The sequence below is a fragment of the Brachypodium distachyon genome, chromosome 2 (assembly GCF_000005505.3).
Source record: "Brachypodium distachyon strain Bd21 chromosome 2, Brachypodium_distachyon_v3.0, whole genome shotgun sequence".
In the NCBI taxonomy this organism is placed as follows: domain Eukaryota; kingdom Viridiplantae; phylum Streptophyta; class Magnoliopsida; order Poales; family Poaceae; genus Brachypodium; species Brachypodium distachyon.
In genome coordinates, this window is record NC_016132.3 from 20,170,938 (window position 1) to 20,188,025 (window position 17,088).

Genomic DNA, 17,088 nt, shown 5'->3' on the forward strand with positions numbered 1-17,088 from the left:
CCATGCCCATGCTCCAGCATTCCTTAAAAAAACTGCTACAATGAACATATGTGCACTCTATCTATCGGCATATACAAATGATAGCTCGGAAAGAACACAAAGTATCAGGTCCAGATGGGTACCTTTCTAGTGTTATGCATGTTGAATTTCAAGATGCAAATGGATTCCAATCCTTAGGGGATATGACGAGAGCCAAAAATATTCGAAAAGGAGGGGACCCCAGCGTCTGCATCGATTAATGCAGACAACCGCTGATGAGAGCCAACTAGGAGCAAAGTTCTTTCAGATCTTTGGGAGAACGGGTATTCTCCTCGACATCAATAAACATCTTGTATGTACATCCCTCCTTGAAAACTGAAGTGAATAGGCTGAATATAGTTGACCTCAATATGCAGTCCACTGTACAACAATCTAAGTAGGCTCTTTTATCTTCTACAACAGCATCTAGAAGCTGGACTTTATCTAACCAAATCTATTAGGCATGCGTGCTCTTCATATAATTTACCTAGCCGGGAATCAATGAATCAAGAATCTACAGCTGATACTATCTCCTTAAAGGTCTACGATATTCAACTTCACTTGGGCACCATCTACCCTATATTGCCAATACCAGGTTCCGCTGTCCATCGATTCATTGCTTATAGGATCTAACTTAACAGCAAAACCTGATGGACAAAGAGAAATTCACCGAGGAACATCAGATGCATGATTTAAGTTACAACCGCAACAAAAGATCATAATATAAGCATAAAATTTAGGTTTTGAGCTCAACTAGTCTAATGCGTTATGAACCTCGAGGAAAAAATAGAGAGGATGCACTACATATATGAATCTTTTCTGAAAAAGAATCAGTCCCAATTAGGATAAATTTACTACCTCTCCCTGTAGAAAATAGTCTTGCCGTATGAGGCTAGGTATGTTGTGTCCGCATGATGCACGATTTAGTACCAGGAATTAGTAGTTAGCTGAATTTGAATCGGAATAGAATACTAGTCCATGTGCGTGTAGTATTGGGTCCTTAGTTGTGTCCATACACACTGTCTAGAAAGGGAAAAGAAAAATAAAGGCACGAGTTGTGCGTTTGACAAATATTTTTGTCTTGTATGTTTCTGATTTTTCATGTGATCGATCCTTGGGGCTAAACCTAACACTTCACCTAACACAGTAGAACCGCACACAACCCAAAGTAAGGCACAGGTAACGAGCGAACCTGCTTTGTCCTGAATGAGGCACATTCTATGACCATCGGGTACTTCAAACATATTGTTGCCCTGGTAGAAAAAGGAATCAGATAATAATAAAAACAAAAAGGAGAGACACAAATTTCACTCTCGATAATTGCACCTTCAAGAGAACATCTTTTGCCTCAAATTCTGCATTGCCATGAAGAATAATCTTCAAAGATTCTGATCTTTCAACATCATGCTTCCAATAGACATTACTGGGAGAACCCCAGTTGATGCCTTCGTTCACAATTTTAACATTTTGCAGCTTGCATCTCCCAGACCTTTAAACAAGCATGGAATTTAGAGTTTTATCTCAGGATAGAGGTCTGCTTACAGAAAACATCTGCTTTGAGTGGACGATACCTGGCACCATAGTGCAGTATTTGTTCACCATGAGTGTTCCTCTTGGTTGAACCCATAATGTTATCAGCTACAATAATAAGACTTCCATCCAGCTAAAATTTTGGAAACAAATTTAGTTCGACATATAATGGAGTAATACATGCTAAATCATCTATTTTGATGGTTACCTCAACATTTTTCCAGAGAAATTCCGCCACCTCTATTTGCAGTTCTGAACCTTTAGAGATGGAGCCACCTACAAACTGCATATATGGAAATTTAAGTAACCAACTGACCACTAAAAGAATGCGTAACTTGAAAAATGAAAGAACCAACAATTAAACATGATAATCATGTAGAACGAAGGATATTCCATAAGGGCTGATTTGTTCATTGCACACAATGTTGTATGGGCAAGCACACTGCACCATTTCTTTTCTAAATTTCTTGTACAACTCTTCCTCACCCTCTACTTTTCAAAACTGCCCCCCTCTTCAGTGAACTATTCAAATAAATCCATATATGTCATGTTCAACATTTTTTTGTGCACATCAGATAAGAATAACATGCCACAGCATCAAACAGCAGCATAGTATTTCTCACTTCATGTGTGTCGCAACTACATATTGAGCTAACTGCCTAACTATGTGTTTTCAGGCCGAAACAACTGACCTTTTGACCAATAATTCTAGAGCTAAATTTGAATAAAACTGTTAAGTGTTATCACACAATACGAACTCATTCTGTTCAGTATTCATGAAAGAGATTATAAGCTATGTACAGGTAAAATTAGGCACCGAGACACTGAAAAACAATTGTGCGCCTTTCTCAGCTGTGCTTCGCCAGTGGACTAAAAAATATCTCACGTGGAGAAACTAATGACTAATCTGTTAGTGAAGAGATGAAAGCCATTTTACCCATTTACTTTTAAAGTAATGTACCTTTTGCTTTATGATATCCCAAAATGGACCTAAAGCAGGATGAAGAAATATGAGGAATGGTAGCCCAGAACGCAAGTACTCATTGTTGTCTTTGACCTGATAAGTGAAAAAGAATAAAAGATACTTCAGGCCATGAGAAAGACAGTCAGAATGCAAGTAAGCAATATTATCTTTGACCAGATAACTGGGAAATAATTTGATAATTATGGCATCTAAAGGTACATAGGAAGTTACACAGCAATTAGCATGTCATATTTGCATGCATTTAAGTTTCAGCAAAACATCTCATGAGATCTGAAATATATATTTTTCTGCTAACAGAGGTGCATTCATAATGACAGATCAGAACATGCAGCTCTCTTGCATGGTCTCGAAAAAAAAACTATTAGCACTGTTCTATCTTACAACAGAAGTAAATCAGATAACCAGATGTAAAATACACAAATTTGGGACCGTTCTTCTGAATATAATATTCCAGTTGAATACGACTAATATGGCTTTGCACCATTATGGATATGACTTGGCAGAGTATACATTAGAAGTTAATGCTTGATATTCAAAATCTTCAGGTTTACTGGATAATGCACTTTTTCAAAGATGGCCTAGGCACTTTACTCTCAAAAAGATCAGCCAAAATACTAGAGTACTTTGGATCGAAGTATAACCGGCAGTCCAGTAAATAACCAACAACATCGTTTTTTAACTCAATCAACCACAGCTAATACCAATATGTCCTGCATTCCTAAAGTGAGATAATACCACATGGAATGCCACTCATATTACATTTGAAAATAAGATCACAAAGCAAATCACAGAAGTACATTTACCTTGGGAACCTCTATCCTACAGCTAGAAAGGAGATCATGAGCATTACGCAGAATGTCAAGGAGTGAACCCTCTGGAGTCTGTCAAACAAGCAAAGCTATTTGTCAAATACGAGTCAGGAAATTTACATCTATTAAGGTTACTCAATAAGTTTTAGAACCTACGCCATAAAAAGGTGGCAGACTGGCAGTGCCAGAAGCGTCTCGTGTTAATGTTTCAATGGAATTATGGACACAATTTGGGTCCAGAAGAAATTTGGATCAGTCAGCTGTTTTTCTTTTTGACGGGGAGGCTCTTTTATGTGTTTGTGAATAAGATGGGCCGAACCAATTATAGGGTATATAAGAACGGCGCCATGCATAAGAGTCGAGCCCAGCCAATTCAATAATGTTAACATCAGCGTATCACACTGTTTGCGTGTAAGTTGCAACTACATATTGCTAAACACTGACCTACTAAACACCGTCAATTTTTATTTTCACGATCAGTATAAGGATCAGTCTGTCACCAGAATAGTTCCAGAAAACACACAAAGTATGGATCCAGTAGCATGAGAATCTATTCATTGGATAACAAAGTATGATATATTAACCTGGTGCAATGATTTATCTTCTGATTTTAGCTTCCTTTTAGCTGATGAAGTGACTCTTTTCCTTTCATTGTACACAATGAATGTGTCGAGCTCACCTGTTAAACATGAGATTGCTTAACCCCAAGACAAAAGCAAAAAAAGTATCTGGATAAAGACACAGTATACAGGAAGAAACTATGTAATTACTTACATACTTTCTATTCCTTTGCTGCACCTGTAGCTATACATGTTCACAAAATTATCTGCTATATTTTGCATCGTGCACTCTAGCCTGCCACCAGCAGCACTGCAACAAAGAAAAATTGAAGTAACAACAAATATTACACCAGCAAAATATAGCAGGAATTGGCATATCTTTCGATTTATACCCTGTCCCCATCTTACAGAAGCATTGGAGCAACCAGTACTTCAATTTTCAGCAAAATGAGATTTAAAATAACTAAAATCCACATCAATGAACTCATAAATCAGAATTCAGAAGCACATTCATATCTACAGCAAAAGAATCCAATCATAATAACACGTAGTCCCTAATTATCTGAGAAATCGTGGCATAAACTTCAAAACTATGGAATCAAAACACTGAAGTCTTAGATTTTTGTCAAGGTGGGTCTTTGAGTGCCTTCATGCTAGCAGTAGTTTTAACAGGCCATGACATAGATATGAAAATATACTTGCTAAGATAACATCGTTTGAGACGCTGTGTAAACTGGGCAAAATGGTCATGACAAAAAATAAGAACTATTTTGCTCTGACTCGGATTCAATAATATCAAAGTTAAGGCAAATGCTTATAAACTCCAATAAAAGTGAAAGTACACATAATCCAAAGCAAAAGAGTAAAGTGATTGCTCTGCATTTCTGCATCGAACCATTAGTAAGCACAGATGATTCAACATGGTATGATTTGTGCAGTTTTCTTTCAGCATCGAAGTAAAGGGTCCAAATTGATTGACCATAGCTGCCTCAGCTGCAGTCATACAATTGTTCTCTGCCTTTTTTGCATCAATACGAAGTAACATGCAACGAGTTTAAGATGGCATAACATAACCAGACCAGCCTTCACTACATGAATGATATTGCAAACATATTAGGAATTCTCTAGCCGTCCACTGAAATTTTTGTGCCAGCAATAATATGTTTGGAGTTGTAATTGTGGAAAAGAAAGACATAAGTTAAAGTGCAAGTGCGGATAACTTAACACTAGGAAAATAGAAAGGCGAGAAATCTGTTGTTGATTACTGGAAAGCAAGTACCTACACTCAAAGCCCAGATGATCCACATAAGACACTGACTTTTTCAAATTCAGTACGATCCCTGGTAAGGAACTGGCATTTTTGCACGATCCAACTTCCTCCACTGCTTGCAGATCAACATATAGAATGTTCGTATTTGCTGGATAGTTAGCCTGCAAACTAAATTACAAAAGTATTGATCATTTAACAACCAACAGAACATGCACGCACACACTGTATAATCTTAATGGTAGGTAAAAACATCACCGTATCTAACCAAAACCGAAATAATTGAGGCAAATATTTGAAACTATATGCAGCCAAATCACATCTAAGTATCTAACAAATGATTGCAATTCTTCCATTGTTACATGTAAACATATATAATAGTAAGCAAAGCCTTGCATTTAACCATTCAAAAGCCAATGTAACACTGTAGCAACCCACTCATATTTTCCTGATCTCTTCCCCGTATGATTTTATCAACATAAAGTGGCTCCTGGAAATAACTTCATAAGATATAAGAAATAGATTAAAACTTTCGGTGCAGCTTACTGTCCTTAAAAAAATCACAGGCTTTCGGATCAGATAAATATCCCAACATGATTAGCATTAGAGAATGGGTAAGGTATCAAGAGCAGAATAAAGGCCTGAAATTGGGCCATGAAGTTCGGGATGATCAAAATAAATATTCTGTGTATTACCTTCCATTAATCGCTGTAGGTTCTGGTATGCCGTACTTTTCAAATTCAGTGTACTCAATGCAAGTAATACCATATGTCCATAGCCCATCCGAGTTCTCTTTCTCAATAAGAACATTCACCCCTTCAGTAGCACCTGGTCTTCGCTCACAAGATGCAAAACCTAATTTCTGAGGTATGATATGTCAGAGTATGCAATGGTAAAAGAACAATTCAAGAATCCAAATTTAAGGTGCAAAATAGAAATCATAGTTGTGATTAACATTAGTAAGTAATCTGAGCCATTAGCCCAAAGGAAAATAATATTAAATTATCTCCCTACGAAAAACTTATATTGTACTGTATTTTTAAATTTGTTACCTTATTATGACGCAGGCCTATTCCTGCCAGTGCCATCAGTGTCAAATCAGTTGCAGCAACAACATTGCTGAAAATCACAAGGGTTCCACAGTTACCCCTCTTTCCAAATAATTCGTTTAACACAACAGAGAAAAAACATATACATAATTCAGACAACCTGACTTGACGAACAGTTGCACCTTTTCTGCCATGACGATAAAGCCATTGAAATATACCTCTATCGCAAGCAAGTTTCCAAATAGCACCATGACCACCGGGTTTACCCACAGGGATAAGTGATTTGCTGATTAGCCATTTACCATCCTCGGCATTTACTACAGGTACCAAAGGCTAGAAAACCATGATGCAAATTAGTAGGAATTCTACAGAACTTCTCTATGGAGTGTGTAACTGGCGATGGTACAGTGCAATGTATAGATATTACCAGAAGTCTTTAATTGTATACCTGTTCAAACAAGCGAAAATTCTCACGACCTCTACCAAACCATTGAAGTCTTTCACAGATCTCAATTATATGCGCGTGATTATTCTTCGCAGAGCTTGTCATGATTGCCACAGGTGTTATACATTGTTTCCCAAAGATCTTGAAATGGAGAAACTCCCTAGCCTGTCAAACAAGGATGCTTCACATCATATGATACATATAAAATAGGGTGAATTCTGTTTTTGACCCCCAAGTTCCACTTTTTATAGTGGAACTTGTAAAGTGATGCATGTATGAATATCCTCTGGAGTCCAGACATAGAACCATGGCTTTTTTTTCAGAAAAAAAACACAACCCTAATTACATCTTTCATGGTTTGGGCAAGGGAAAAAAGGAATTACGGTTGGGAATTAAAGAGAAAACCTGTACAGATTAATCCTTTTAATTAATAACTGCTTTTGCTTTAGGATTTGTGATATTTTCTTGAGGGGGGTGCACCGAAGCAAGCCTCATAAAATATTATGGGTGTGACGATGACACATAATTGTGTTGTTTTAAGCAAATGTGTACCCAATGATAAGTTCTGTATAAGAAACAGAACTACTTGTTTCCTAAAGAAAGGAAGTACCTGCAGATCTCGTATCAGTCCTTCCAACAGAGATCTCCCACAGTAAGGAAGCAAAGCGGCAGGAAGGGATTCACCGGTATCCGAGTCCACTAAACCAAGACGATCGCCGGCACCACCAATTGGATAAATTTCACCTAATTCTGGCAATCCCTAGAAACAGTCATGTTTCAGTTTGCCTCCAAGAGCAGGTAAATGTGTTTGACATAAATCTTAGTTGATGTGGCATCACAGAAGACACAAATGTTCTCTTTGTCATAAAACTCAGTTAATGTAGCACACGGAATAACCTCGATTCCCCATAGAGCAGCTTGAGATGCATATTCTGTATCCTCCAATAGATTAACTCCACTGGGAACATGGAAGTCGACAAACTTGTCTTTGCTATGCCGGTGCTTACTCTCCTTCGACTTCGAGGCTGAAAGCAGCTCCAATGCCATAATTTGATAGCTGGAGTGAAGCAATGTCAATAATATTTCAAATACCAAGGTCAAAGCTAAGTAAAGTGGTTCGAACGGAAGTGTTCACTACTGACACCAGAGTAGATGGCAATCAGGAAATCGGTTTACTTTGCCAGTTGGCAGTTAATAGCTTCAAATTTAAGTAGCGACCACATTTGGCACCTTTTGCCACGTGTGCGTGTACTGGGTTTCCAGCTCTAACGGAGTAACGGTTGAGACAAAACAAGCAATGCTCACCCGATGATGCCTCCAATGCAGTCGTAGAATTCCTCGATGTCTCCGAGAAACTTGAGGAGCTGTCGGAGCAGCTCCATCTCGCCGCTCGTCGCCTGGTCACCCACCACTCCCTCGGAGCTCCACTTCCCGACCAAACCGGCCAAGCTATACAGCGCCTCTCGCAGAGCACTCCCACCACCACCGCCCCCGTTGCGGTGGCGTTCGTAGCTGCCGCCGGCCCAGTCGAGCTCCATGCCGAGCACGTGATCCTGGCCTGCCGCGACGAGGCATTTGAGCAGGTACACCTCGCGGGGCTTGAGAACACCCATAACGCCGCCCCTCGTCGCCTCGCTGAAGAAACCCGCAACGTGGGGCTCGGCGTCGAGCGCGCGGAGCTTGTCGTCGAGGGAGCGCGCCGCGCGGAGGCGCTCGCGGGCCGCGGCGAGGCGCGCGACCTCCGCCGCGAGCGCCGGTCCGCCGCGGGGACGCTGCTGCTGTTGCTGCTCGAGGGAGGAGGGGCCGGGCGCGTGCTCGAGCGACGCGGTGGAGGCGCGCTGCTGCTGCGAGCGCGAGTGCGGGGTGGGGGACGGAGACGGGGAAGGGAGCGCGGAGAGCAGGCGGCTGATCTGGCCGCGGCGGCATCGAGCGGGGCAGAGAGGCGGGAGGCGCGGTGAGAGGAGGCGGAGGTGGGGAGGAAGCGCTGGGCGAGAGTCCATGCGTCCAGTGGGAGGAGTGGTCCGTGGAGCGGAGAGGCGAGAGAGCGAGAGGGGAGATAAGAGAAGCTCCACGGTGAGAGCGAAACGGGAGGGGGATATGCCCTCGGGCGATACGGTATGCGGGCGCGGCCGAGACACGGGGAAGGAGGTCGCGGAGTATATTCCGCTCGGCGCGTCGCCGGCGTGCAACATGTTTCTCAGATTCTTTTTTGGTGGGTCTATGTCTCTTTGGGCTGAATGGTTTTGGGCTTGGTGCAATTCAAGCCATGTTTGTGGCACGGTATTTTTAATCTCTGAATGGGCAAGGAAAGAAGCATCATTTCCCTCGTAAAAGAAAAGAAAGAAGCCTCATTTTTACCCACTCCTAAACGTGGGTTAGCGGCTGGATGGCCCGTAAACTCAAATTTGGTCTGATTTACATTTTCAGTTATACATAACTGTATAAATTACTCCCTCCATAGGAAAATATACAAATCCGAGTCATTTAGTTTACTTATTTTCGGTCGGAGAGAGTATGTCCTTACACGACTTTTTAACTAACTTGACACGTCACACATGTTTTCATGGCATTGAGCCAAACGAAGAAAGAAAAAAAAACTCTTTTACCGAAGGCTTTATATCAGGGCCTTCAACAAAGGGCCAAAAAATATATAAAAAATTGCCTGCTCAGTTTGATAGAGCAAATTGCGCAGAACCACTACATTTCAGACAGTTGTCACGAAAACCACCAGTTTTGTTAATTTTCGTGCATAACCACCACGATTCAGTGAAGTTGTTGCACATGACGCTGATTTAGTCGATTGCGACGTATAAGCACGTTTCTGACCGACCGGGACCACATTTCAGGTTGACCGGGCCGAGACAGAGTTAGCGCCGTCCGTTATCTCCTTTCAGTTTATCTCCTCCTTCTCTTCTTCTTGCTCTGCTCTGAATCCTCGGTTGGTTCCTAGCCAGCAAGGTCTGTGCATGTTGTTAGATTAACTAATATCCTTTGATCGATCGAGAGAGAAAGCAGGCGGCGCGCCTGGGCATCGTGAATGCGTCATGGAGTACGCGGCCGGCAGCGAGCTGTTCGAGCGCATCTGCGACACCGGGCGGTTCCACGAGGACGAGGCTCCGCAGCGGCCTTCCTCGTCGTCTTCTCCGAACGCGCTGCCGCAGTAGCCGGGCCCCGGGACGAGCGTGGCGCGGCCCGGATCTCACGCTGCCGCTGCCGCTGCGGGACCTCATTTCGCTCGCCGTTCCGCTTCCTCTGCCTCCCTCGCCGTCCTCCGCCTCCTCCTCAGGCCTGCGCCATTGGTGATTCCTCTGCCCTGTTCCACAGCGCCCTACCACTGCAGCACCGCGCGCCGACGCCTCCTGCCCCGCGCCCCGCCGCCGCTGCTTGGTTGCGGGAGAAGAGAGACAGCAGGAGGAAGAGAAGCGGGCGTGGAGCTAGCCGCTGCTGCTGGCCCGCTGTCGCCGCGTACGGTGTCTTGGAGTGGTGCTCGCGCTGGACCACGCGGCTCACTGGAGACAAAGAAGAGAGAGAGGGAGTAATCCAAACGGCGTTAACGTCAGCTCCGGTGCGGTCAACCTGACATGTGGGTCCGGTCGGTCAGAAACGTGCAGGTGCTTATACGTCGTAATCGACGGAATCAGTGCTATGTGCAACAACTTCACTGAATCGCGGTGGTTCTGCGCGAAAATTAGCAAAATCAGTGGTTTTCATAACAACTACCTCAAATGTGGTGGTTCTTTGCAATTTACTCAGTTTGACAGGGAAGCCGCAACCAGACCAGGCCCACCTGGCAGTGTACAGAGACGATAACTGGGCCAACAGATTAGAGTGAGCAGTCACTGGGCCCACAGGCCAGACGAGAGAGAGCATACCGGCATTTGTAACTAATCGAAAATCAATAGGGAAAGGGGCGGAACCCTTTTACGTTGGTCGACCCTTCCTTGAACTAGCGAGATGGGACTTAATGTCCCACCCTGGCCAACGCAAGTAGCTGTGGCGTTTGCTGAGGCCGGCCCTCACGCTTAAGGGCCTCTTTGGCGAAGGTCGGGCCTTCAGCAAAAAGTTTTACTTCTTTATATTCTTGAGGCGCGACAGCTGAATTTGAATTTGCAATGCCTTTGCCGAAGGCCAGGTCTTTGACAAGGAAACGGCCTTTTTTTTGCACCGTTAACCGACGTGAGCCAGCTCATGTGCAGGTTGTCTTTGCGGTGGGCCTTCGATATCCTTTGCCGGAGGCCTGTCTTTGCCAAGGGCCGTCTACAGCCTTTGCCATAGATTTTTGCTTTGTCAAAGGTTTTTCGGCGGCCCATAATATAAAGGTGCATCTACGGTAGGCCCGATAGAAATCCGCTAGGAGGTTTTCTGAAAAAAGAGCACAACGCCAACTCGTCCTTTTGTTGCTGACGGGTGGCCCCAAGATGTTAGTATAAGGTACGGTACTATACAAGCAGAAGTCCGTTCAGAAACCTAAACGAAAGATACCCGGTGAAACTACAAGCGTGTCTGTTCCGGACACTTGAACCAAATACTTAAAAACCTCGCGCCTTTTTGAGTAACACGAACACGGATACATAACGACCTCGTTCATCTTTGTTGAGATATAATTAACACGAACACAAACAGCCCAACAATTAACCGTAGCCGATTAAAACTCTATTTAATCTCGTACATACTCCGTACCGACCTTCCTTAATCCCCCCATATATAAAGTCTCGAGCCCCCTATGCAACAACAATCAATCGACCCACGTAGATCTATCGTCTACGTAGCAGCAATGGCGCCGAGAAGTTTAGCACCCGCCATCGCGATCTTCCTCGCCGCCCTCCTCCTCATCGCCTCCTCCTCCCCCGCAGCATCAGCAGCGAGGTCGCCGCCGCCGTCCACCGCCAAGCACCACACCCAGGCGGCTTCGGACGCCGGGACGACGAAACCGGCGCCCCAGGAGCGCGACATCCCGGCGGTGTTCGCGTTCGGCGACTCGACGCTGGACCCGGGCAACAACAACCGGTTCACGACGCTCGTCCGCGCCGACCACGCGCCCTACGGCCGGGACTTCCCGGGGGCAGTCCCCACGGGCCGCTTCTCGGACGGCAAGCTCATCACGGACTACATCGTGTCGGCGCTCGGCATCAAGGACCTGCTCCCGGCGTACCACGCGCCGGGGCTCACCCACGAGAACGCCACCACGGGGGTCAGCTTCGCGTCCGGCGGGTCCGGGCTCGACGACCTCACCGCGCGCAACGCCATGGTATCCACCTTCTCGTCCCAGATCGCCGACTTCCAGCAGCTCATGTCCCGGATCGGCGAGCCCAAGGCCTCCGACGTCGCCGGCAAGTCATTGTTCATACTGTCGGCCGGGACCAACGATGTCACCACCAACTACTACCTCATGCCCTTCCGCCTCCTCAACTTCCCCATCATCGACGGCTACCATGACTACCTCATCAGCGCTTACCAATCTTACATCCAGGTAATTAATCAACCAGATCGACTTTTATATAGACTTATTGTCATCGTATACTCTTCTTCTTTGGATTGCCTCGATGGATCTATGTTAAATGATGTGGATGCGGATGCAGAGCCTGTACAAGCTGGGAGCTAGGAGGTTCATCGTGGCGGGGATGCCGCCGGTGGGGTGCTTGCCGGTGCAGAAGAGCCTGAGGGGGATGCAGCCGCCGCTGTCGTCCGGGAAGGGCTGCTTCGAGCTGCAGAACCAGGAGACGCAGAGGTACAACGCTAAGCTCCAGAAGATGCTGGTAGCGCTGGAGGCCGAATCGCCCGGCGCCAGCTTCAACTACGTTGACATCTACACCCCGCTCAAGGACATGGTCACCAATCCAACGAAATACGGTACGTTGAAAATCTTATTAGATGCATCTAGATCGATCATGGTCTCATGGATGCATGTGCTGAGTATTTACTTGATATATGCGTGTGGTTGCAGGTTTCACGAACGTGGAGCAGGGGTGCTGCGGGACGGGGATGCTGGAGATGGGGGCGCTGTGCACCAGCTTCCTGCCGCAGTGCAAGTCGCCGTCGCAGTTCATGTTCTTCGACTCCGTCCACCCGACGCAAGCCACCTACAAGGCCATCGCCGACCAGATCATCAAGAACCATATTTCGCAGTTCACTAACAATAGAATATAGAAGTTTTTTTTTGAAACTAGTCTATATTATAGGTGCGAAATTGTACCAAGAACCAGCACAATGTGAAGCTCGTTCCGTGTACATACCGAAGTTCGTTGATTAGGTGGTTATTATTATATAAAGGATTACTATATTACTACTACTAGAGCTCTTCTACGGTACCACATAATTATTTTGGACCATCCATTTGCTTTGATCTAAGAGCTGAGATTTGTTGATACTCCTCGTTACTCCAATTTAGATGCGTGGAGTATCAACCCAAAACTAACGGAGTATCAGAAAGCCGGGGTAAACTGGTAATCCTGCAACACGCAGCGAAGGACAAAGATCGTCGGCTCGACTGTTCATCTGTCGTCCGCGCACACGAGCTCCCTCTGCCGTCGCTAGATCGCCTCCCAGAGCTCTCTCCGCCGCGGCATCCGGTGCCGCCCCCTCGTATGCGCGTTCTGCTCTCATCCCCTCAACACCCCCACTGGCGAAGCCCGCATCCGATGTCGGGATGGCAAACTGCAGTGCCTTCTCCTTGTCCTCCTATGGCCGGCCCGCCTCTGCCCCATGAACGGTCGTCAAACTGCAACGCCTCCCCAGCGGCCACCGCCCAGCCCCACCCCACTCTCCTACCCACCCGAGTACCCGACGCGCGCTCCTCCCAGCTGCCGCCCAAGGCCCTCAACGCCCCTAGTTCCTTTGGCAAGAAGATGAGACGTGGTGCTGCACCTGCTAGGTGCCCGCGGCCGCCGGCGGAGGACATCGCGGCGAGGAGAGCGGCGGCGCCGCTCCAGGAGGACATCGTCGGTCCTCTGTGAGGAGGACGGAGGAGGGCAGCGCCGCGCTGCAAGGAGGCCGGTCGAACGGGGACGGCGGCGCAGGCATAGCAAAGGAATCGATTGAACAAATTAATCGTGGTTTTATTTTTTTACTTAATGTGAAAAGTCCCTAATACCCTTCCTTAATACTCCGTCTGGTCCTAAAGGAGTATTTGGGTACGGTAGAAACTGTCTACTATAATAACTGATTGGTCACTTCCAGTTCGGTCGAAGATGTGCGTCGTCGTATATATCGAGAAGAGTTAATTTACTGTGGTTATTCGAAAAGAAGAGTCATCTTCTAGTCACAGCTCACAAGCAACAGATTGATTTTTCATGACTTCGTAGTTATCAGTAACATTATTTTTTTGTGAGTGTAGTTACCGGTAACATTAACCACCTATGTCAGCCAGCCAATTCGTTTAATCGATCATCAATTTATCCATGTCCAATACTGTATGAGGGGTAAACCAGAGGATATCCGGGGCCGGCCCCAAATAAGATTTCTCGCAAGAGTTGAAAACATGTTGATGTTTCGACCTTTTCTCACATGTTGAGATATGTATAGAATATGTGTACGAGTAGGTTACAGTTAGACTTGGAATTAGCGGAGGGTTAGGTGTTGGAGTCGAACACGTGTAACCCGGGCCTAATATATAAAGGCACCGTGGGATAGCCCAAAGAGACTATGCCAACATAATAGCAATAGGCTCGCAGGGGAAGCCGGCGGTTTGTGCCGGCGCCCAGGGTGGCCGGTGCTGCGGTATTATGGGAGAGGAGCGCCCGTAGTCATGTCCCGGGGACTTTCAACGAACCTCGTTAACAAATATCGTGCTTTGGTGTCATTCTTGATCGTGCATCCGCCGGATTTCGTAACAAGTGGTATCAGAGCGAGGTTGAGGGGATGCGGAAGATCTTGTTAGAGGTGCGAGGATCATGCTCGACGGGTGCCGGAAACTTCCGGTTCGGCGCAAGGTGGAGCATGGCGGCGATCAAAAATCCGATCGGTGGTGTCAGACACTTCGGACAGACAGCCTGGACCGTTCGATAGGCTACAGTTGGGCAAGAATCGACGAGACGTGTTGATCGGGCCGACTCAGTGGCTGTTGAAACAGGATTGGATCTGCAAGATTTCGACGTGCACAGAGGCTCGGTATTAGGCCAAGCGCAACGCGTGCGAGGGAAATCGGTCGCGGCAGCGGCGCGCGCGAGCGAGCAGGCAGCCGGAGCGGGTGCAAGGGCGTGCGTGCGGCAGACAGGAGAGCTGCAGCGCACCTATTTGATTTCAAAAAGGAAGCAAAATTCTGCATGCATTAGGCTAGGCCACGTGATGGTACAGAGGCCTATTTAATTTCAATTCACGTAGGTGGACGTGGAGTAGCAGCCGGATTGCCAAATCGTACTAGTGTTGGGCTCGGATTCAAAGAAAAGGAAAAGTGCTTGCTTGCTTGCATGCAGCGGCCGGGAGTGGACCAATGTCAGGTTGGTTTAGGCAGGCCGGCTGTTGGCTTGATGCAGGCGCACGTGAGTTTTCAGAGCAGAGGCAGTCCGAGCGGGACACGAAGAGTACAAGGGCAGGGCAACTCGAGGCTAAGGAAGGCGTCCGGTGAAGCAAGGCGAGCCACGGAAAACACGGAAAAGCCAGGTGCAGACCAGAGACGGCTGGAGATTAAGTTCATCTTTGCGGATCGTAATTTTTCAAGCGTGGTGTTCTGCGGGAAGGAAAAAGGGATCTCATACGGAGGTGAAGCGATCTCAAGAGTTTCTCTAAAGAGCAGACTAGTGTTGGATTGTCAGGAGTTTTGACATGACATTTGGTGCGTGCAGTGTGGCTTCAGTCGACCAAAGAGGACGCGCATATAAGGCTTGGAGTAGCCTGAAGCGAGTAGTGAGGATCGTGTGTCTACAAGGCATCGAGCAATACACTTGGTGTTGGGCTGATACTGCGCAAGGTGGAGCACGGTTGCAGTCGAACAAGTTCGGCTGGGCGGGACTAGATAGTCTGGCGGATCGACAGGGATGTCTGTCGGAACAGAAAAGGACGGTGAAATCGGCGACAACGACATAGGAGCGTGAGGGCTGATGGTGTCCGAATTCTGTGACGTGGCAACACGTGGCGCATGCCTGAGGGGTGCGTGCTTCGAGATGCAGTGCGCAGGCTGGTTCAAGATGATGTGCACATGAGATCTTGAAGTCGGCAGGGTGCAGGGTGGACTGGTCATCTACCAAGGAGTCATGTTGAAGGGGAGTTGGGGTCTCACGGAAGATTCCACTCAAGCTGATGGGGAGGCTACGGTGTAAGCTAGCGGAGAGTCGGAGCTTATATCAGCGGGAAAGGCGAGAGGCACGTGGATCCAGGCTGGAGCTCAGGGTCTGGAAGGAGACGTGGAACTCGGCATCGGTCGGGTATGGCTGATGGATCTGCAGTGAGGTCCAAGATGGTGTGGGTTAACTACCCGGTAGATCTTGGCCAAGATTGCGGATGCTCGACGCGGTAATAGCGGCGAGGTGTGCGCTAAGCACGAGACACGGCAACAGACCAGGGCATATGCGGTCAGACAATGGTTTGACATGTGTGCAGGGGTGCTGAAGCAGTGTTGGCGAATACCAGGTTCAAGTTGATGACTGGGTCTATCGGGATGGTGATGGACAAGAGTCGACCATGGGAAATCTGAGAAAGTGTATTTTCGGAAAGTCTGAATTGTCAAAGGCTTAGAGAGCACATGGCCGTATATTCTGTGATGTTCGATGCACATGGCAAAGTGCAGGCGATGGGATGCAGAAGGAGGCGAAGTGCTATAGCCGTGGTACATGTAGAAGACTATCCGAAAAGGATGAGAAAACTGTGAATTTGACTCGAGGTAACTCAAGGGCGACGGCGACATTCCTTCAAGTTTCATGCGGGCAGTCAATGATAGCGAGGATAATGAGTTCAGGTAACTCTGGCACCTAACATGCGAGTTGTTCAATTTTCACATAAATCAAGGAAGAGGGAACCAGGGTGACGATACATCGGTGTTGTCAAATATGTTGATTTTATGATCGGTGTGTGATGGTGTTGAGCGGATACTCCGAAAAGTTAGGAGCACAAGGCGTGAGTGTGGAGGAACTTATTTTTCGCGAGAGCATTGACTGTTAATGAAAAGGAAGAACTACTGTTGCAGGTGGAGTCATGTGATGTCAAAGAAGAAGCAGTGGAGCTCATGATTGATGTTTCAAGTCCAAGGTACATAGAGGTTCGTGCATGACGGCTTCAAGGTGACGAGGGACATATTCGCCAAGGTGAAATTTGTTGAAATATGTGTAAAATATGTGTACGAGTAGGTTACAATTGGACTTGAAATTAGCTGAGGGTTATGTGTTAGAGTCGAACATGTGTAACCCGGGCCTAATATATAAAGGCACCGTGGGGTAGCCCAAAGAAACTATGACAACATAATAGCAATAGGCTCACAGGGAGAGCCGGCGGCTT

The 17,088-nt window shown here is 46.6% G+C and overlaps 2 protein-coding genes across 2 annotated transcripts; one reads left to right on the top strand and one right to left on the bottom strand.

Annotated features, from left to right (window-relative positions):
- Window positions 1-257: 257 nt before the first annotated feature.
- LOC100826022 (UTP--glucose-1-phosphate uridylyltransferase 3, chloroplastic) lies at window positions 258-8,785 on the bottom strand. The gene is made up of 17 exons (XM_003566112.4): window positions 7,969-8,785; window positions 7,561-7,720; window positions 7,274-7,423; window positions 6,667-6,828; window positions 6,379-6,551; window positions 6,222-6,288; window positions 5,865-6,031; window positions 5,182-5,340; window positions 4,121-4,212; window positions 3,927-4,021; window positions 3,337-3,414; window positions 2,510-2,605; window positions 1,757-1,831; window positions 1,590-1,681; window positions 1,345-1,507; window positions 1,211-1,271; window positions 258-665 (listed from the first exon to the last, which is right to left on the bottom strand). Exons 1-17 carry the CDS (start codon window positions 8,661-8,663, stop codon window positions 553-555), a joined length of 2,598 nt encoding a protein of 865 aa, XP_003566160.2. The 5' UTR covers window positions 8,664-8,785; the 3' UTR covers window positions 258-552.
- Window positions 8,786-11,416: 2,631 nt separating this feature from the next.
- Window positions 11,417-12,923, top strand: LOC100826334 (GDSL esterase/lipase At2g31550). The gene is made up of 3 exons (XM_003566113.2): window positions 11,417-12,133; window positions 12,243-12,513; window positions 12,608-12,923. Exons 1-3 carry the CDS (start codon window positions 11,438-11,440, stop codon window positions 12,808-12,810), a joined length of 1,170 nt encoding a protein of 389 aa, XP_003566161.1. The 5' UTR covers window positions 11,417-11,437; the 3' UTR covers window positions 12,811-12,923.
- Window positions 12,924-17,088: the final 4,165 nt, after the last annotated feature.